This window comes from Eucyclogobius newberryi, unplaced genomic scaffold (genome assembly GCF_026437365.1).
Source record: "Eucyclogobius newberryi isolate DKJ021-1_F unplaced genomic scaffold, fEucNew1.0.hap1 SCAF_12, whole genome shotgun sequence".
In the NCBI taxonomy this organism is placed as follows: domain Eukaryota; kingdom Metazoa; phylum Chordata; class Actinopteri; order Gobiiformes; family Gobiidae; genus Eucyclogobius; species Eucyclogobius newberryi.
In genome coordinates this window covers 25135696-25157533 of record NW_027315746.1, presented here as the reverse complement: position 1 = coordinate 25157533, position 21838 = coordinate 25135696, and the positions used below count along the sequence as shown (strand labels likewise).

Here is a 21838-nt window from a genome sequence, read left to right as displayed (position 1 = left end):
TATTAAATATAACTGATATTTTATTCTATTCTCTTGATCATACTTTAAGGTGTGTGAATATGTGAGCAGGAGTTTTGGTGATGCAGCTAGGAGATGCCTTTCTGACTTGTGGGACTGAAGGGGGCAGTATACTATAAATATTATAAGGAACAACAATATCTGGCAAGTAACGATTACAAATACAAACACGATGTCAGGGTTTAGAATTTATAACTCTTAAAGCTATCATCTTGCAGATTTCAAAAAGCACCTTGGGGAGAAGAATGCACAGTCTAGCTCATATTCCTTAAGGCTTGATGGTAATAGTTCAAATGAACGTGTCCTCTCATCACATTTATCTGGGTTTTCTCATAATCAATCCTTTAAATGAATTGCCGTGTGCCACACCACCTTGATGTCATCACATTCATCTGAAAGTGCAGAGTCCTTCTCTGAAAAGGCTTTTGCTTTTTATATAAAAAAACAAAACAAAAACATGGAGTCAGTTTATGCAACTCAAGTCCATACATATGTATAATATATCAAAAACTGTTAAGAATATACATTTGATTTGTATAGGGGAATATATGTGCAAGAGCAATGTTGCTAAGATCTGATTTACAGGCAGCCCGATTCTCAATTTCAGCCCAGCGCCATCATGCATACGATGGGTCCGTTTCATTTGGATGCACGTGGGTGATTCCCTCTGATCGGTGACGTGAAGCCAAGTGAATCAGAGCGGCATTCTGTTTTCCGGATCTAACCCAAATTCTGTTTTTGAGATCTCCCTACACCCAGGAAAATGGAAGGTAGCGCTCCAAACCACCCTGTCTTTGTTTGTGAGAGCAAGAGGAGAGTCGAGCCACGGAGCTGCTGGAGTCAAGGAAAGAATGTGAGTTGAGAGAGGTGCCACTGTGTCTAAAATATCAATGAAGGGGATACTGCCAAGATTTACTGAACACAGGGGAAGTACAGTAGGAGTTAACAGTGGGAAGAAGTTTGGGAAGGTGGTTATGGAAAAGGTTCTTGTACCTTGACCCGGCTTAGAAGTTATTAAGAAGTTATAAACAGAGCATTACATTATACAGTAACGCCAGTAAACTGTTGGACGGTAATATGACACTAGGTTGTTGTAAAATAAAGTATTTACACATGTTTTTCTTTATAGCCCTAGATATTACGGCAAAATAGATACTGATTTGTTTAGTGATTAACTGATTACTAATAGAACATAATGCCATGATTAATAATAGAGTATAGTTCATTAATAAAGAGTCTGTTCCTGTAAGGTTTAGCTCAGCATCTGTCATTCAGTCCGACTGCATTCCTGCACTGGAACAGCGCGTACCCAGGTTAGTCAACTTAAGTTAAACTCAGCACAAACATGTCAAACATATTCATCACAATAACAATACATGCTCCTTGTGTTTCCACACTCGTATGATTTCAAAGATATTTATCTTAACAGGATAATAATTTGTGAAACTCCCTGACATTTGTGGCTAGCTAGCATGGTAATAAATCCATGGCTTGGAACATTTTTTAGTTAATTAGAGTCAATCAATCCAAACTTTGCTCACTTACCGGTGTGAAACCGGAGTATAATGAGCAGAAATCAGCATGGTGATTGGAAAACACAAATTACAGCTGTTAAAGAGAAACTCATCCACTTTTCTTCTGTTGATGCCAATGCCTGCTGCGAGGATTTAAAATTAGCATGGCATTCCTTTAATGGATGTTTGGGGAATGTGTGCCTCTATAATTAAAAAAAGTAGTTAATATCCTTGAGCACAAAATAAGAGAGGTTAGTATGATTACATGATAACTTCCTTAAACCGCATAGTGACAATGTTTGTCTGGATATGATCCAAAGTTATTTAAAATGATTCACCTTAATGTTAGTGAGGGGATCCTTTGTGATAAAATGTAGATGGGACTTTTGAACAAGGTCTAAATCCAAATTATTCCTGACATATCCCATGCTCCTTACATTCTTGGTGTAATGATGTGAGTAATAACGTGGTGATGTTAACAGTCCCCTGTTACGACCTTTATCTGATCTGGTTTTGAACACAGGCTCTGGGCTGACCTGACTGTTAGTGGCCATGTGACCCACTACTAGATGTCATTTCTCCTCCAGAGTTCATAGAAGAGAGGGACAGCTTATGTTGTTGAGCTCATGTCGTCAGGGCTGCTAACAGCAGCTTGCCATTGTATTAATTATTGTCAGGGAATCCAAGGGGTGTAGATAATACAGAATGCACTGGTTGGTCCCATTTGTTTCACTTGTCAGTGGAGTGAATAATTGGGAGTGCTGACCATATTAGACGCAGAGAATTTTGAAGATACGACTCAAACAATTTCAACACAAAAGTATGGCTCGGAAATTAAAAGCTTAATTTCTGAACATTTGGGATCAGTATGGAGTAATTTTTTGGCTCTTGTTGGCTGTTGTTCATTCAGACAGTTACCAATTATAGCAATAGCAATAATACAATTTTACATTCTGTTCTCTCTCTCATTTAACACAATATGCAACATTTGAATCAATATCAAGAAGACACTTATTCTTAACACTATGTTAGGCTTTTTTATCAACATAAGACAAACATTAACTTTTACTAGGCAAGAGAAGACTCTGAATCATATTGTTTTAGGAACTATTAAATAAAATATCTAAAGGGGAAAAAAAGTTGCTCTCTTGCTCTCGTTTTCAGAGAAATGGCTCATACTGGTCAGAATTGTGCTTTTATTTTTATTGCAAATATAACTTCAATTTCAAATAGTTTCAAAAACATTTAGTTATTTCTTAAAAGGTAAATGGCAGGTATTTGCCATGGATCAGAGTATAATGTTTCATGTGCAGATGCATATTTTCTTTAACTTTGCCCATTTGCTTGAGGACTGGTACGTTTTGCAGAATGAGGTTTGCTAATACAATGGGGCTCATCTTGCAATTCTCTCAAGGAATAACTATCAGTCCTGCAACAGCGGCTGCAGCGTCCCTAGGTGACCGCGCCACTGAGCCTGTGCTCGCTCCATCGCACCCCACTCCACGCCTGCTGCCACCCTGAAGGTAGATGCATCACGCTGGGGAGAGCGCTCAGCAGAAACCCCCTCTCCTCTCAACCCTCCAACCTTCTCCATGGCACAGTGGCCTCCCGCGGCCCCCACACACCGAGGGTCCCCACTACAGCCCTGGTCTCTGTCGCCTGCACTGTCCCTCAGGTGAGTCTCTCTTAAAAGCACCCCTCCCACAAGCCAACAATTGCTCTGCTTTTGTCATTTGAGAATGCCACACACAGACACACACACTCCTGCAGTGACTCTGGAGGGGACACCGCCTGTTCCTTTCCGCTCACCTCCCGGCTGCCGCCTGACTCTCTGAGCCGTGTCTGTGGCGTCTACGCCATGTGTGGGGATCTAGGGGCTTCAAACAGCAGGCTTTCTATACTCCCATAATGGCAAATAGAAAAGCTTCCAATTTATTACACACTGGACAATTTATGAATTGTCTTTAAGTAACTTTCATCAAAGTAATGTTAACACAAACAGCTGTTATTTATTATAATTTCAGCAGATTTGCTTGTTGTACCACTGTTTGACATTTTACATATAATCCAAACTTTCTTAAGCCCAAACAAGATTTATAAGTATAATAACAGGTCATCTTGAATTTCTATTAATTCTGTTGTGCTTTTGTCTACCATCTGTGGTGTGTTGTCTGTTTAAACAAAACGTGCAGTTAAAACATTTTTTAAATGTTTTGTCTTTAGGAATAAGTAGGCAAATCATGTTGTCCCTCATATTGATTGATTACAATTTGTGATTTGATTTAATTTTGTCTGATAGTATTCAGTATTAATTTAACATAAACTATACAGATTTTAACATTGCCATTTAACAGAAATAATTGTCTGAACTCTGCTCCGAAATAGAAATAAAAACATTTTCAAAATATTTTTTTGCAAAGCACTAGAAATTGTTTATAATACATATTATATTTGATGTGTATTGCATGTGTCACTGTTGTAATGATGAAAGACCCTAACCTTAAAAGTATTTTTTTTTTGTTCAAAATTGTGTGGTAAAATGGTTTTCTGGCTAATCACATTTTCTATAGATTAGTTCACTCTTGTCAAGTCTCCTTATGTCAAAGAATATGTGTTTTTGAGAGGCAGGATCGTTGATACAACAGCAAGACCAATGTTCTGTCTGTGACGATACAGGACAATTCTAAGGCTCTCACTGTTGGTGACTTTAGCCTGATATGACCAAAAGAGCTTTTCTACCAGAGAAGGTCAGACCTCCTCCTGATTCTCCAACATTGGAAAAGTAAAGAACTTGTTTATTCTGAAATGAGACAAATGTAACAACTGGTCCTGGTGATTTTGATGTTATCGACTTGAGAAGGACTCACCAGAGGAGATCTTTTTACTTGGCACATTGGAGTAGGCTCCACCATGAGCTGGAGAACATGTTCCATCAAGTGACCAATGGAGCTTCAGGTTGTCCCGGGGCGTCAAACAGCAGCTGTGCTGTTGCTGCGGAGGGCATCTCTCTCTTTGCTGAGGACTTCACAGTACATCTTCGGATCAGAGACTTCCTTTGGGTTATTGGACTATTCTGTGTGTTCCCTTGATCTAAATCAGACAGGAAAGGTTTTGGGGATATGTGACAAGAGAAATAAACAAAAGGAGACGTGAGTTTCAGACCCTGATGAAGCAATCTTCACCTCATGGAGTAATGTTCCTCCAGAAACTCTGGCATCAAGCAACTCAAACATTGTGTTAAATGATCAGCTAGAACAGTGTGGCAATTAAATAGTGAATATTTTGTTTTACTTTTTGAATTTTTTGTTTTTGTTTCATTTTATGCCCATTTTCAGTAGTTTGTGCAGTGCCTTAACCTCTCGACCACCGAGCAGCACATGTCCTGCTTCAACTTCTTCAGTCTTCCAGTTTCTGCATTCTGAAGTACCTAAAATCTGGTCTTTGGCAAACTTGAAATATTTGTAAGACTTTGGTTCAACTCTTTCTGTGTAGAATTTGCACATTCTCCCTGTGCGTAGCTTAGCCGACCAGTCAGTCCCTTCTTCATTATTTTCAAAGTGTGTGGTCTTGGCTGGTCAGGCAATCCAAATGTTGCAGTTTCCACTACCACTAACATCATGTACTACAGCCTCCCCTCTGGGGCCAGGACTCCCCGGAAAAATGAGATTACAAATCTAAGTGGGACTCTCCTGGTTAAATAAAGAAAATTATATTCATATTTTCACAAGGATTACATTGCATTGTAGTAAATAGAATATTAATTCTTACAATGGCAGTGCATGTAACTGCACACAATTAGTTTGTGGTAGTTTTTCCAAATAATGCACATTTTGTTAATTATGTATATAAAAAAATAATTTAAAACATAGATACAATTTCAGTTATATTGTAGATATCTAAATTGCAGCAATATGAAGTGAAACAGTCTGATATATGATGCCATAGCGCACCACACTTAGTTAACAAAATATTTTACAAACAAGATGATATCAGCCTCTCCATGATATTAATATGATATGTTCTCTGATCTGTAAACAGCTGGTTATCTTGCTTTTCCACGATAAGAGAAAGTGCTGAGGATTTACGCTTGGTGAGCACATTTGGGCTGAATCTTTCACACGTCACAAATTGCAGATGGGAAGCAGTGATCTTGAACAGCCGATCACATTTCCGTGACCATCTGACACCTTCCATTTAGGAAAATAATACTTTCTATCTTAGCATACCCCTCTGCAGCAGCCAGCAAGAGGAATTATGCCTGCTACACTTTTGCTATTCTGAACTTTGGAGCTGCTACTTTATATTGTTTCATTACACTGATTAGATTAAAAGCCCACATTTTAATCAGGCCATAAAAATGCAATGATTTAAGAAAAAATGCTGCATGCGCATAACAACAAGCTACCTGCATGTGCTTATTGTCACTGTTGTATTAATTTAGCCATTATCACAAAAAATATATATTATTCTTTATGTTAGCAATGGAAACAGAATCTTTATCTGCAGAAAAGGGGCAGAATCTGTGTAATTTGACAGATAACTATGAGTTTGGTTAACTGGTAGCGAGAGTTGTAAATCACTGTAGTGTGATTCTTTGTCTCTGAGGGTTTAATTAGTCTAGAAATTCTTCTCTTATCTGATGACCCCCTCCCTCTGCACACTGCAACAACTTACAACCATAAACGCCCTGCAATCTGAAGACCAGTGGCCTCGGGAGACCAAGTTGCTACAAAGAGCTGAAAGAGTTAGAAATGGTCATTTTATTGTGTTAGAATAGCACGCTTGAGACTTTGGGCAATGTAGTGCTGGTAAAGATAACAATATGCGACTGCAATGTAAATTACAGCGAGCTACTGTACCAGACTGTCGATTCAAAAGCTTGTCTGCATGTGTACCGTGTACTGGACAGCAGTTGTATCTACTTTTACTTTTGAATATACTGTAAAAATCATACTTTTACTTTGGTAGATTTATGTATTTGGTGGTAAAATGAATTAAAAGCTAGAGTAATAGTAGCAGTTATGTTATTGCTTGAATAGTATTGGTGGTAGATGTAGAATATAAGGTTTTGATGTGTTATTTAGTATACCGATAAATAGTACATACAGTATTTTGACTCTAGCCTGCACTTTAAGGTGCACTTGAGTAGTCTAATGCGATTTTAAAGTAATAGTACTCTCACTCCTACAACACCATCTCTTCACCTACCTATTTGTATATTTAAATCTTGTCAGAGCTACTACATCAAACAAAGTTGTGTTATTAATCCTATCTATGCAGGGCCTGTTACTGCTTTACGGTAGCCTGGTGTTGCTCTATTTCATAGTACATGAACAAACCCATTTATCCCTATCTGTCATTTCATAACTGGCGAGGTATCTGTCACTTGTAGTCCCATGGGAGCCCTGTATGTATGCTTTTTTTTAGCCTAATTGAGCTCTTTATTTAATTGACAGGTTCTCTTCTAATAAGTAATTCCACCACCATTTTTGATTGGAAATGCTGGAGAGCTTTAAATAGCGGCGTCTCACTAACATGGGTAAACATTAACTTAATCCAGACTGGACTGTAACTGAGTGAAATGGTGTGCACATGAGTCATTTCTGAAGAGCCTGTCCTAAAAAGACAACATATTGACAAAAATGTTGATGGTATATTTACTGGACGTCCTGCAGCTTATCTCTACTGATTATGTTTACATGCACATGACCAAGAATAGTTTTTATTGAGAACATTGTTATTATAGTCTTGCTCCACCTTTGGGCGATGGCCATTTAAAGTTCTATTGTTACATATGTACTTGGATTTATGGTGAGCAGCTAAATATTTGATACACTGACACAGCTATTCACTATTATAATATGTTTAATATTTCATTAAAGTGAATAAACTTTCACCTTACTTGATTGCAATTACTCCTTAGGCTGCTAGTATTCCCATACATATGCAATAACTTTAAGCAACTTCTTCTATTACACATATCAAGTATCTGATTAATGGTTGTTGCCAATACTCCTGAGTGAAAGCACATGATAAATACGTGCACCAATCAGATCCAAGATGGCTTTAATTTTGCACAGTGGTTTGGGTATAAACATGTAGCTTTAGTGCATTTGGGCAGGTTAGGCCAACATTCATAGGGTTCATTGTGGGCTCGTGTGCACTGGAGGCTGCCCAGGCTCAGGTTTCACTCCTTTGTATCTATGGCCTGGAGCTAAGTGTGGCCGGGGGATAAGATTAGAAAATAAATATGAAAACATGGCGACTTGAATTATGTTTCTAAACTTTGCATCAGTGTGGTGCTTTTGCTCGCTTCACATGTGCACTCCTTGACATCCCACTGTGAACATGGCTGTGTGTATGTTGGGCTTTCATAAAGATGCAAAGCTGTAGTTTTTGTGTCGTGCACCTTCTTCTTTTGAAGGACTAGTATGAGCAGAATGAGATGAGGGGTTATTTTGGCGATGGAGATTAAGGCAGGGGCTTTTTGTCATTTGTGCGAGACAAGCCATTCATCCATCCAGTTCACAGCCAAAAAAAGGCTGGTCCCAGAAATTAGCAGTTTCAGCTCAGCAGCAAAGTCGTCGGGCTGTGAAGGCAGAGAGAAATTGACTAATTAGCAATGCGCACTAAAACTTGACGGTTCTCTCTATAACGGCGAGGGAAAGACTCGCTTTTTCTCCCCCTTTCTCTTTTCTTTCTTCCATAGATGTTTGAAATCGCAGTCATTTACGCTCGACAGTTTTTACAATAGCCTTGAGCCATAATTTTGCGAGTCTCTCCAGCATCCATACCCCTGCATGGTCTCTCTCCACCGGCCATGCACGACCGTTTCTCTCCCCAACCGTGGATTTCCTATTACTCTCGTTACGACTCACTGAGCCCCAGGCCCAAGGATAATGATGTGTTGTTTCTTGGTAGCATAATTTGTCACACGTATATTTCTTCTTCTTCTCTTGCAGAAAGCACAGCTCCCTCTCACACTCACACACTTCTTGTTAATTCAGAAGAACAAATGATCAACGTCAACAAATAACGCCAAATAGTGACTTTAAGAGTTGGAATCAATTGTTATTCCGGTGAGCATAGACTTTTTTTTGTGTGGAAAGAAGAACAAACGGGATTTCAAGTGACATTACTGGAAGCTTACTTTCTTTCTTTTGTCGGGAGCTGAAGTCAGGTAAGTTTGGTTTCTTCTCTGAGCTGTTCTCATCATTTAGCGGTGACAGGCGCTTTGACCGGATCCGGGCGACACCGCTCACGCGCGCTCGGGTTAAGTTCATACGGATTACGCGCGTTAAAAACACCGCTTTTTGCTGTTTGGATCATGCATGTTTTTCTGCGCGCAACTTTTGGCTAAAACTGCATCGCAAACGAACATGTTACTCAGCCGCGTCCGCGTAACTCCGGTGCAGATGAGAGCCCCAAACGCACCCGCGTCTTTCTGTTCCTGCTGCTGCTGCTGCTGATGCTGACGGAGGCGAGGAGACAAACTAATTGCTTTTGTATGACTCTCCGCGAATGCAAGAGATGTGCCATGTCTCCGTTCAGTGAGTGTTAGAGGCTGGTGGTGTTGGAGGGGATGCAGCATCTGAGCGCGGCGGCGGCGGCGGCGGCGGCGTAGCGTCTGCGCCTGATCCTCTCCGCGCCCGGCAAGTTGCGTGCGTTGTTGGGGGTAAAAAAAAAAGCTCTGCAGCATCTCCCCGCACCTTCGCCCGGTGTGAGACCCGCGTCCCCATCGGAGCTCAGCGTGCGTTATAGCTCCCCCCAATGAGAATGAATAAGTGCGGCACGCTATGGAAACTACTGCGTTTTTGTTTGCTGCTGTACGACCAGAACTTTAAAGTGACGGGAGATTTACTGGACATACATCCACGCCGTCTGCTGCTGGTCGGTGCTTATTTTGAAACGAAAAAGGGAGTGTTTGGTTCTCTTAACTTTTGTGAGAAATGTTTTTTTTTTGCTGACTGAAGCAGGCTAAGGTGGGTTGTAATTGAAATAAGTGACCTAAAGTGAATGCTTGCTTGCTTGTTTGTTGCTTAGGTGGCGTTCACATAAAGTCATGTCCAGATCGGGTGATAGAACGTCCACCTTTGACCCAACTCACAGTGACACCCTGCTGCACGGGCTCAATCTTTTGTGGAGGAAACAGCTTTTCTGTGATGTGACTCTCACTGCCCAGGGACAGCAGTTCCATTGCCACAAAGCGGTGCTGGCATCCTGCTCCCAGTACTTCAGGTCTCTCTTCTCCTCTCACAACGCAATCAACAATGAGAGCAGTAAAGGAGACCAGGGTAGCAGCGGGACCCCCTCATCCTCCCCAGATGACAAGCTTGTGACCCCCACTGCCAGGCCCATTAATAACCTGGTACTACAGGGCTGCTCCTCTATTGGACTACGCTTGGTGTTGGAGTACCTCTACACTGCCAATGTGACTCTTTCCCTGGACACAGTGGAAGAGGTGCTGTCAGTGAGCAAGATCCTGAATATCCCTCAAATAACAAAGCTCTGTGTGCAGTTCCTCAACGACCAGATCTCTGTGCAGAATTACAAGCAAATCTGCAAGATCGCTGCCCTCCATGGACTGGACGAGACAAAGAAGCTGGCCAACAAGTACCTGGTGGAGGATGTGCTTCTGCTAAACTTTGAGGAGATGTGTGCCATGCTGGACGCTCTGCCACCCCCTGTGGAGTCAGAGCTGGCACTCTTCCAGATGTCAGTGCTGTGGCTAGAGCATGACCGTGAGACTCGTATGCACTACGCCCCGGACCTCATGAAGAGGCTGCGCTTTGCCCTCATCCCTGCCCCAGAGCTGGTGGAGAGGGTGCAGTCGGTTGACTTCATGAGGAGTGACCCGGTGTGCCAGAAACTGCTCCTCGATGCCATGAACTACCACTTGATGCCCTTCAGACAGCACTGCAGGCAGACCTTGTCCAGCAGGTGAGACTGATTAAAATATGGCTTGGCATACACTCTGCAGCACTTTTACAAAGTGAAAAAGTCAATTGAATGCATCCCACCAGTTCAAACTGAATAAACAGCTGACTCAAGTTTTGCCCAGCCCTGTACTATCTATCGTGTGATCGAAATCATTATAGACATTTGGCATTAGAGCCAACCAAGGCCACTTCATCAACCATTGATATCTATGGTTCTGTATAGAAGCCCATTCCTACATTTGGTCTTATTTCTTACACAAGTAATTGATTTCTAATCAATGGAGTCATAATGTGGCTAACCAGATAAAGGATGTAGTTAATTCATGGCAACTCATGAATACAATTTGTAATGCTGTGATTACAGTGGTACCAGAATTACATGGTAATTTAATCAAAGATCTTGTAATGGCCTGTGAATAAGTACTAATCTGATACAAGACTGAAATTAAATCGATATCTACAGATTTGGTCTTAATTATTTATTTGGTTACAGTATTAAGTGCTCTGTTTATATGTCAGGATAACTAAAAGCACAAAGGAAAGATGTAAAGCCCTAGTCTAAAATAGGCCACATAAGCAGTTGCTCCATTGTCACAAATTGATTGATTGACATTGTTGTTGTCACGTTTTGTTTACCTGACAGCTACATGAGTGTGTACAAGAGCAACAATCTATTAGTATTATGAATTGCAGTCCAGCCATGAGTAAATTGTTGAAATTGGAAATACAAATGTGCTCTAAATTTTGAAGATCACTTATTTCCAAGAGCATTCATTTCTTCTTTAGTCCAATAACCTACTGTATCTATTTCCGCACACGGGTCTAAATGAGCAAGGAATAAGGAATACTCATAATTAGTTTCACATGCCACTGTTTCTCTCCTCTCAATTAATCACCATTATCTATGTCCAGGGGCTCATTTGCATATGAATAACCCCAAAACACTTCCGAGTGGGCCAGTAGCAGGGCGAATGTCTGAGACAATGGTTGCTTATCCAAGCATAAAAAAGTAAAATATGAATCGGAAAAGGTGACCGTGCTTGAATATAAATCCAGTTAGTCTTAATATTTGAGCACATATTGTGATAAATTAGACTATTTCCACTACAATCCATTAAAGGCTAAATAATGGTGGCTAAAGTCTTGTAAAGTGTGAGATGATATTTCATATAGAACAGCGGGAGATACTTCGGCACTGGCACACAAATGTCACATGAATCACAGCAGCCAATGAAATGGTGACTCTATAGACAGGTTTATGTTCTCAATTGCGCTCTTTGCCTCCAGCATGGCACCCCACTGGAGTGACCTCACTTCACAGCTAATTGAAAGGATGTCTTTTGGGAACCATAACCATTCAATAACACACCTGAAACACAAGAACTCTTTATATTGGTTAATTGTAAGAAATGCTGTCAGAGGATTTATTCAAACTACAAGGAATTATTACTGATTGAGTAATAACATTTGTTTCTCCCATCATTTCTCAACAGTATGACATTATAATATTAGTGTACTAATCAGTGGTTCAGTAGTTAACTTAGATTAAAGAATTCAGTTATACATTTTAAATTGCAAAATACAAGGTATGAAAAGAAGGAAAGTTTTTTATTATTGTGCCTTTTCTTTATTTTGTTCTTGTGCTGTTGCTTTGTCCTGTTTTCTAACATGCGTCCACCAACCCACACTTTGTGACTTTCAGAATCCGTTCCAATAAGAGGATGCTGTTACTGGTGGGTGGCTTGCCTCCTGGACCTGATCGCCTCCCCAGTAATTTGGTCCAGTTCTACGACGATGAGAAAAAGACATGGAAGATCCTCACAAGTAAGTAGAGCCTCTGCCTTGTACCCACCGCATCTTGTGTTAGTAACTTTATGATGAGAAATAGCTTTTCCTATGAATGACTTTAACATAGGTTAATTTCCACACAAAATGAGGGAAGGTGTTCCCTAAATCCTTCAGGTAATAATGTATCACTATCACTTTTAATATAAGTTTTTAATCAGAGCGTGACTTTGCAGCACTGTGGAGCGTCATGCCCGGTTTCCCTTGTTTTTGCTGAAAATGCTTCCAAGATGCATGATGAGATTTACTTGAATGTAATGATCTATTGTGGCAGAGCTACAACAACAGTGAATCACTTATTTTCTCAATAGTATCTTAACACAGCTTAATTATTTAATATCTATCAATACCTTAATAGAATACAAATTATTATTTTTTATTTTTATGGGGAAAAAATAGTCAGAGGAAACAACAAAAAACTAAACTGTAGCCAAACCATCCAGATAATGCCTGGCATGATGCTTGGCATGTTTGTCCCACTTATTCCAGTGATGAGTAAATGTTTTAATTTTGAAATGAATTGCAAAGCTATATATTTTCATATCATATAAATGTTATTAGAGCCAAGTCCTTGCCAGTTGGTTCCTTCTGTGACATCCATTTCTTTGTGACAGCCTTTTTTTCAGCTATCCAAAGTATGTTCCAAAGGTATCCATCTATTGTTTCCATTTCATGAGTTTTAAAGTGGGATGGTAAAAATAATTTAGTGCTTTATTACTAAATACTATTACTAAATCGGAAAATTATTTAGATTTTATTATTTTTATTATTAATAATAATACTTATTATTATTTTATTTTATTCTATTCTATTCTATTTTATTTTATTTGTATTCATTATTTCTATGGTCATGGAGTTAATAAAATTCAGAGATCTATAAAGTGAATGTAGAGTTTTTTTTTTTTTTTTTTTTTTTAGAGAATGACCAAACACATCTATAATGTTTAGAGAAGCATCTCTGAGGAAACCAGCAGGTCTTTTCTCTTTGTCATCCATGACCTTTGAAGGCCCACCACCATATTGTTGTAGTATTGCAAAGGTCAAACCAGAGCTAATGGAAAACCATAGTCGTTCTTTGCATCCTCATCTCTGAACTTATTGAGTTCTTGTCCCTTGTTTTGGCTTGAGTCATATCTCAGCACTGTTTCTCCATTTGTACATATTACTCTGCTAGACTGCCCCATTACCCCTAATCTTTGTGTTTTATAAGTTTGTAGTAAATTTGGTGAGATTTGTGTTCTTAAGGACTCAGGTAACAGTTTTGGACAGAGTTTCTCAATTCATAACATTTCTTGGCAGTAAAGTGGGACTCAGCTTGTGTTTGGCCAGATTTATCAGGAGGCTTTCTGCTAAAGGAGGCGTGCGTTCACAACAGCCTGAAGCTCGCTGGTGTCTGTATTGTTATTTTCTCATTACACTCACACTCATGGGTATAAACTGCAACAAGCAAAAGGTCAATAGGGATTTCCATCAGTCAAAACTAAAAAGTTAACACTCAAATGGTCCGTGGCCAAATGGAAGGACAAAACTGCAAAATCATCCCCTTAACACATCAGTGGCCATCTGATGTAGCTTCCATACAATGGATGTGGAATAGAAGATTATTAACATTCAATCATAACTTTTCAATGAGGCGAAACCTGAGAGGGACAGGCTTTGATTAAGACATTCATCAACACAATTTGGGGAGAATTTGATCCGTCTCTTCAGAATCCTCTGCCTGGTGATTCCAGTGTAAAGTTTGCCATCTAGTGTACCCACTGTAGCGTGACAAACAGCAGACAAAGCCTCGGACTCTCTCCCCTGTCTGTGCTTATTTAAAACAGGCCCATATTAAAATCACAAGCTGGTGTACACTGCACAGCCCGGAACAAAGGATTCAGCTCGACAGGATGCGGCTGTAATGTGTTGAAGGCACGTCAGACCTCAGCAGCAGTGGTGCATTAGCTGAGGAACCAGTCAAGCGGCCCAAACTGCGTCTCTATGCAGAGGTTTCTGCCTCCCTCTAGTGAGCCCTGCAGCTCACTGTAGTCCAGGGACTGATGGCTTCCATCTCATAAAGACATGCTTCTAATGCCCTCCTATGGCTGCTGCGGCTACCTGAGGGTTTACCTGCAGGATTATTCTCTTAATACTGCTATAGGTGGCTGTATAGACAGGGATTTAGTATTTATCAATAAGAGGTTAACCAAATCTTTCATAATTTTGTCATATCAATTATAACCATTTTACATTTACATAATTAATAGATTTTATAATGTATGTACAATTTTTAACATTGAAGTGCAATAACTTCAACGCTTCAGCCATTATCAATACAATCTTAAACCTGTCAAAATCATTGTATGCTTAATTAGCTGTGTATGCAGTGAACTACAATGGACTGAAAAACTCATTAATTAATCAAAATGAAATGTTAATTGTGATGATAATGTGAGGTCTTATCGCCTAGACCCACTGTTAAGTAATAATCTTTTTACATAGGCACCAGATTATTTGTAGCATTAGTGTAAGTCATAAGACATCATGGAGAAGGGCACCCATCCATGTCATATACTGCTGACTGAGTGATAATTTAAATAGCAATAGTCGTCTTGTGGCACTTGTCTTTGAGGTGCACTGGAGTCGGGCAGCTTAATCCCCTCACTGTAGATAAAGCTGTGTTTAGAGCATGTTGTATCGGAGACCTCCTCCCTGGGTGGAGCAGCACATGTCAGCGTGCCAGAGTGAGATTGCAGGGAGAGGCCAATTGGAAAGAAATGAGATTCAAGGCTGTCTAATTTTGCAGCAACTGTGATCCATCAGGCAGTGGGGAGGTGACAGTGGAAATGACTGATGGAGACAGACAGGTGGGTTTTAACATTCCACTGATTTGTGCTCAAAAAGCACCCGGCCCGAGATTTATTGAGTGAACACGATCATGTTCATTATGACTGTCACCTAAGACCATTTCTCTACATCTCAATGGGGTCACTTCAACAAAAAGGATTGAAGAGAAGGGGACCACAAATTATATACTGGTGGTCTTTCATCCAAGCGTTTATTATGCCCAAACAGTAGAAGATATTGCAGAAGTCCAACTTAACCTTGAAAGATCTAGTTTTGTGCCAGTATTTGGAAATCAAACATTATCTACTGTAGTTGTGAATTATCTATTTTGGTTAATTTTAGGCCAATTACATAATCCAATAAAAACAAAATCTATATGCAGAGAAATCAGCAGTAAGTAATCTTGACTAATTACTGTCAGCCTCTGAGTGGTGGTCACAAAAATATTACTATTCATGCTCTACACTATTTGGAGAAGTTTCTTTTTTGCAGCATAGTTTTAGTCTCAACCAAATGCTTTTGAGCGATATTTTGAAGTTAACTGCAAGGGCCATTTGACCCATCCATCCATCCATCCATCCATTTTCTACCGCTTGGTCCCTTTCGGGGTCGCGGGTGACTGGAGCCTATCCAAGTGACTTCGGGCCTTAGGCGGGGTACACCCTGGACAGTGGCCAACTTGTCGCAGGGCCAACACAGAGACATAGACATTATAGACAGTTCACTCTCACATTCATTCACTAGGGCCAATTTAGAGTCACCAATTTTACCTAACACATACATGTCTTTGGACGGTGGGAGGAAGCCGGAGAACCCGGAGAGAACCCACGATAACACGGGGAGAACATGCAGACTCCACCCAGAGAGATCATGTGATGTTGGTCTGGTCCGGGAATCAAACCCATGATCTCATTCTTGGGAGGCAAGAGTGCTATCCGCCTTTGCCACCGTGCACCACCATTTGACCCATTTAATATATTGTTTTTGTTGAATGTGTTGTAATTATGAAGCTATGACTTACATAAATATATATATAAACATGTGGTACTGTATTTTATGTTTTCTCCACAGTAATGCCTTACAACAGTGCTCATCACTGCGTGGTGGAGGTGGAGAACTTCCTGCTGCTGCTTGGAGGAGAAGACCAGTGGAACCCAAATGGTACGAAAGACTCCACTTTACAGAGCGAACATGCTTTCGTTCAAACCAATCAGTGGTAATGTAGCACTCCCTCAGCGCCAGATCAGCTTTGAGTGGACACACACCAGATAAAAACTGGCAGAAAACACTGAAATATTTGTTGTGTGGAACTGTTAAAAGTGCTATTTGTGAAAAGGTGTTTACAAGCCACAAAATAAAGACTTTAAATGGTCATGTAGTTATTTGTGATCTGTAGTTTTATATTTATTGGCCTGTTCAAATAAAAACTTGAATTAAATGTTACCATAATATTCTATTCAACAATTTGTATTGATTCTATATAAAAATGTCTTCTGCAGGAAAACACAGCACTAATTTTGTGAGCCGCTATGATCCAAGATTTAACAGTTGGATCCAACTTCCCCCAATGCAGGAGAGGTGAGTTCAATTTATGTGCAGGTCCAAAAAGTGCAGTCAAATAAACATAATCACTGTGGGTTTATGGAATAATCTTGTCCTCACATCCTCACAGGAGAGCCAGCTTCTTTGCCTGTCGCTTGGAGAAGCACATGTATGTGATTGGTGGAAGGAATGAGACAGGATATCTCTCTAGTGTTGAATCCTACAACCTGGAGACCAACGAGTGGAACTATGTCTCCTCTCTCCCACAACCTCTGGCTGCTCATGCAGGAGCCGTGCACAATGGAAAGATTTACATATCAGGTGAATTTAACAATTAGACTTCTGTCCCTTTAACCTACTGTATTTTCACACAGCTTTACCTTTTGTATGTTACGTTTAGGATTTAGCCTAAACATAAGTTAAAAATTAATGTGTAATCTCACTTAATCAGACTCAGCACGTATTATGAAACAGTATATTGCAGCTTAGATAAGTGTTTACCTTTTTGTAGGGGGAGTGCACAATGGGGAGTATGTGTCCTGGCTCTACTGTTACGACCCTGTAATGGACGTGTGGGCCCGTAAACAGGATATGAACACAAAGCGAGCTATTCACGCTCTGGCTGGGATGAACGACCGCCTCTACGCTATTGGTGGAAATCATCTCAAAGGCAAGTACTTCATCATAGATCCATGTCGAGTCCACTTTATTTATTTGGCATCATTCATTACAAGAATAAGGTCAGGGCTAAATAAAAGTACTGTTATATAGTGTGTACTAGTGATTATCATGCTGCTGTTCCAGCTGGGAACATGTAGCTTTGGCTACATGATTTAAGACATTTTGAGTAGTTGCACAAAAATGTATTAAAAACTTTGTCCTCACTGTGAGCAGACTTGCCACAAACTTGACTCGTACTTGGGTTAGAGGAGCCTCCTCCTGCTTGTTTCCATGGAAATGTTGTTCCTTCAGCTATAATATCTATCTGCCTGGATAATGTTCTGAAGTACGGTTTTAACTTTCTATTTCCACGGATTTTCCACTTTCCACCCCCAGAAAGTAACATAGTGTGCCTTTAAGTCAATTTAACTTGTTTTTGCATTATAATCAATTCCGTGATCTCTTTTCATCACAAACAAAAAATATATAGACATAAAAGCATGTTAAAGCGTTTACATACACCTTCTAGTTTCATCTCTGGTAAATAAAATGTTATGCTTTCTACCATGTCACATGATGTAATCAGTCGGTTGTAATTTGACAAACCACTGTGAGAATCGCTGTTCCGTTTCCACACAGGGTTCTCTCATTTAGACGTTATGCTTGTGGAGTGCTATGACCCCAAAGCAGACCAATGGAACATCCTGCAGACGCCCATCCTGGAGGGCCGCAGTGGGCCGGGCTGCGCAGTTCTGGACGAGAGCATCTTCCTGGTTGGAGGCTACAGCTGGAGCATGGTACTTTTTGCACAGCCACACATTATTTTTATGTTTTTGTGATGTCTTTCTATTATCCAGCAGCTCTGGTGTTCAAAGCCTGTAAAAGTTACGTGTTGTTCTACATCATATGTCTTACATTAAAATAAAATAAACACAATTCAACAACACAACTTGTTATTATAGAATGTTATAATAAAATGACTATAATATGTTGTTTCTTCTCAGGGGGCCTATAAGTCTTCCACCATCTGCTACAGCCCAGAGAAAGGCTCATGGACAGAGTTAGAGGGAGAGGTGGCAGAGCCGTTAGCGGGCCCCGCCTGCTCCACAGTCATACTGCCGGCCTGCCTCCCTTTTAACAAATGACAACTAATGCCACCGACGCGCCCTGATGTCAGGGAAGACGACTCTGACTGGGAGGAGTGACAATGAGAAAAACATCAGCAACGTCCAGTCACCACAACGGGGTTGTGTATAAATAGTATTTTTTTACCTGTTTGATCAGAGCACTTTCACAATCTTCCCTGCTGAAGATTTGGAAAAAAGTAAAATTGTGTAAGTAATGTAACTCACAGTATTCCAACAAAAGAGTTGGTTCATATTTCAGTCTCTGTAAGTGTTTTGGCTTCTCTTCGATAGCACATGACTGAATGAAACCATGGTATTCTATTGTGATGCTCTAACGATGGACTCCTAAATATCTAGAAGCTGAAAAAGAGCAGAGGTCTCATTTATTATATGTAAGTTTGGAATTTATAAAAAAGACAACTTGACCTAAAATTACGAACGAAAAATGAAAGCTTTCAGAGACGAGGCCCAAGTGCTCAGAGAGATGAACATTTTGTGAGTTTGGGGCAGTTTCTCTTTTGTCTGTCACACCTTTAGTAAGTATTCCACGGCACGTTTTATAAATGAGACCCCTGGACATTACAGAAAGGACATGTATAAATCTCGTTTATTGCTCATGACACATTCATGTCTGGGTGGATTGTGCACTTATCTTGATTTTCACCTGGTCAGAATATGCAAATATTTGTTTGACAGAGACAGTACATTTCTTGGCTCAGTGGTCTGTAGATTTTAGTTTGAAAGGGTAAGACAAAAAACAGGTCATCTTCACCCAATGTGGAAAAATTATTTAGACAAATTATTATGAATCCACTCAACTGAACCTTCTTTTATTTGTTGATGACAAAGCAACAACAACAAAAACAGTGGTCTAAGCATTATGTATGTGCTAGGAGATTATTATGTGCTTATTTATTATTATTTGTGTGATAACTTCAGATTTTGAAAAAGAAAAATTAAATATAGAGACAAAATAAACTAACCGCAGTTCATGAGTCCATTAAATCTACTGTCTTTGTGTTTTGCTTTCATTTCCAAAGGTTTTCTGCTCAAAACCGCACACAATGTAAAAAGTGAAAAATATGGTATGTGATGGCCAATTCTCATACTTCATCTAAACTTCTGTCAAACTGTTTCTGGAGACGTTAATGCTTTTCACCAAAACTTGCCAAATGTTTGTTGCAGTTTCAAAAAGAAGCTGATGTTGTTGATATAAAATACTAACATGTAAATGTATTGATGGTACAATCAAATTGTAAATGTTGTATTTGGTGCATAGCATCAATTAGGGGACATTTTACTGTTCCATTCAAAACACTGCTGTCCAAAATGCACTATACGTGAAACTTTATCCCAGAAAATGAAGTTCACCTAAATGTAAATGACTAATAATTTTGAATCTAATTAAGCCTGATCTTTTTTTAATTTGGTTCAAAGAGTTTACTAAAATATGGACGCAGCACCTGTTGCATTCTGTAAAGATTTACTGATTTCATTCTTGTACATAGTTGCTTGCAGTGAAACATTTTTTTGTGCACTCTGGATTTATTCTCAAATCCTGTCCTTTGCATTTTAGAATATAAAAATAAATACACTCTTGATAATTCAAACTTGATCACTGTTTTGCTGTCATAAACTTGATCAAAAGGTCACAACTTGTACATTTTGTAATTTTATTTTTACCATCGCAAACTAAACATATTTTACACGTACATTTCCTTAATTCAAGAAGAACTCTGACTTTTTAGATAGGCCTTTTTAGCACACAACAACTACAACATCCATCTACAACTACAAGCAAAAACCTATTCGGTGTGAACCAGAACAGCAGATAAAGCAAACCTGATGTTTACCTGCAGGGCACTCTCTCATGCCAGACCGGATTCGATTTGCAAACCGTTTACCACCACCTGTCTCGCGCACCAAACAGCATGCACGTCCCGCTATGTGCACGCCTGATTTCTCCTCCGCTTTTAATGGCACCACTCTCTTTCTGCTTGGCATATTCACTTCATGAGTATCTGCCTGCACTTGGCCACGCGCCTGGAGGATAAGACGGCAATTATTTTCTCACATTGATGATTTGGATAGATTACATAAATCCATATCTAATCTGTGCAGTGCGTTATGGGCCCCTCAAAGTTGCTGTTTTTGTTGCTGTTTTGTAAAAGCCTCGGACCACGAGAAGTCATAACATTCTGAACTGCCTATGAACAAGAGCAGGTTCGATTTGTTTTGTAGAAATGGCTTTTTGGGAAATGTTCTGGCATGTTTTTGATAAATATTTCTATATTACTGGAATTAATCGCATGGGGGAAACTGGCATGAAGTTCCATTTCTGTTTACAATATCAAACGATTTGCTTTTTATATTTCTTCTAATTTTTGCAGCCTATTATATGGAAATCCCTAGATCCATGTATTACTTAATGTTTACATTAACGTAAAATCATACCTTGAGTAATAGTTTACCAAATACTTTTTTTTGCTCTTATAGTTTTAGCAAGTTTATCAACCCAATCCATAACAGAAATAACTAGAAAATCTGCAATGGCTGAAGCCATTGCTGGAGTGTCTGCGTCTCTCCCTCTCCCTCCCTCCCCCTCTCCCTCCCTCCCCCCCTCTCTCTCCCTCACTCCCTCTCCCCCCCTCTCTCTCTCTCGCTCGACTGGTTCCGTCACAAAATTCTAAAGAATAAAGCCTAAAGAATAAAGCCTAAAGAATAAAGCCTAAAGAATAAAGCCTAAAGAATAAAGCCTAAAGAATTCCGCAGACACTCATAATGTCCAAATTCATTCAAATGGGGAAAAAGTACTAATACTTTTGAAAATTCTGCAAAAAGTACAAGTTGTTCAAATGTCAAAAGTAATAGCACACGTACTACTGTGAAAGCGATCGTAATGAGGTATAACTTGTTGAAATCGGTTGAAGCGTTAATGTGTTGAAACTGGCTAAATGAAAAATCATCAAAAATATAGTAATAAAAAATACGTGAAATACAAGAACATATAGTGCCTGCGTGACATCACGCAGACACTCAATAAGGTTCAATGTAGGGTTATGAATTGCAATTTTGGGTTATTTCTTCCAACAAATAGTGAAATCTTAAATTATGACATCAAATTCTAAAAAAACATGATTACAGTAGTAAATGTGATCGTATGTGCCACCTGTGGGGACTCAAAATACTCAAAGCATAAAAATAACTATTGCAATTTGATGAAGACACGCAGAGTTAAATAGCCCAGTGCAAAAATGAGCAGACAAATCCATCCCTAATCTGGTGGATTTTAAGTCTTTATTTACTCCGTGTTGGTGGTTGCGGTGGCAGATGGTCCCAGTCCCAAAGCTGGGTCCTTCCTGAA

The 21838-nt window shown here is 39.6% G+C and overlaps 1 protein-coding gene across 3 annotated transcripts; it reads left to right on the top strand.

Annotated features, from left to right (window-relative positions):
• Nucleotides 1-488: 488 nt before the first annotated feature.
• klhl14 (kelch-like family member 14) lies at nt 489-18800 on the top strand. 3 transcript variants are annotated; one of them, XM_072441636.1, is made up of 11 exons: nt 489-871; nt 1269-1331; nt 2947-3207; nt 9576-10472; nt 12174-12295; nt 16217-16306; nt 16645-16723; nt 16818-17008; nt 17199-17357; nt 17987-18144; nt 18352-18800. In XM_072441636.1, exons 3-11 carry the CDS (start codon nt 3125-3127, stop codon nt 18490-18492), a joined length of 1920 nt encoding a protein of 639 aa, XP_072297737.1. In that variant the 5' UTR covers nt 489-871; nt 1269-1331; nt 2947-3124; the 3' UTR covers nt 18493-18800. The 3 variants fall into 3 exon arrangements, with proteins under 3 accessions (XP_072297737.1, XP_072297738.1, XP_072297739.1); XM_072441637.1 differs by lacking the exons at nt 489-871; nt 1269-1331; nt 2947-3207 and adding an exon at nt 8274-8712; XM_072441638.1 differs by lacking the exons at nt 489-871; nt 1269-1331; nt 2947-3207 and adding an exon at nt 9274-9474.
• Nucleotides 18801-21838: the final 3038 nt, after the last annotated feature.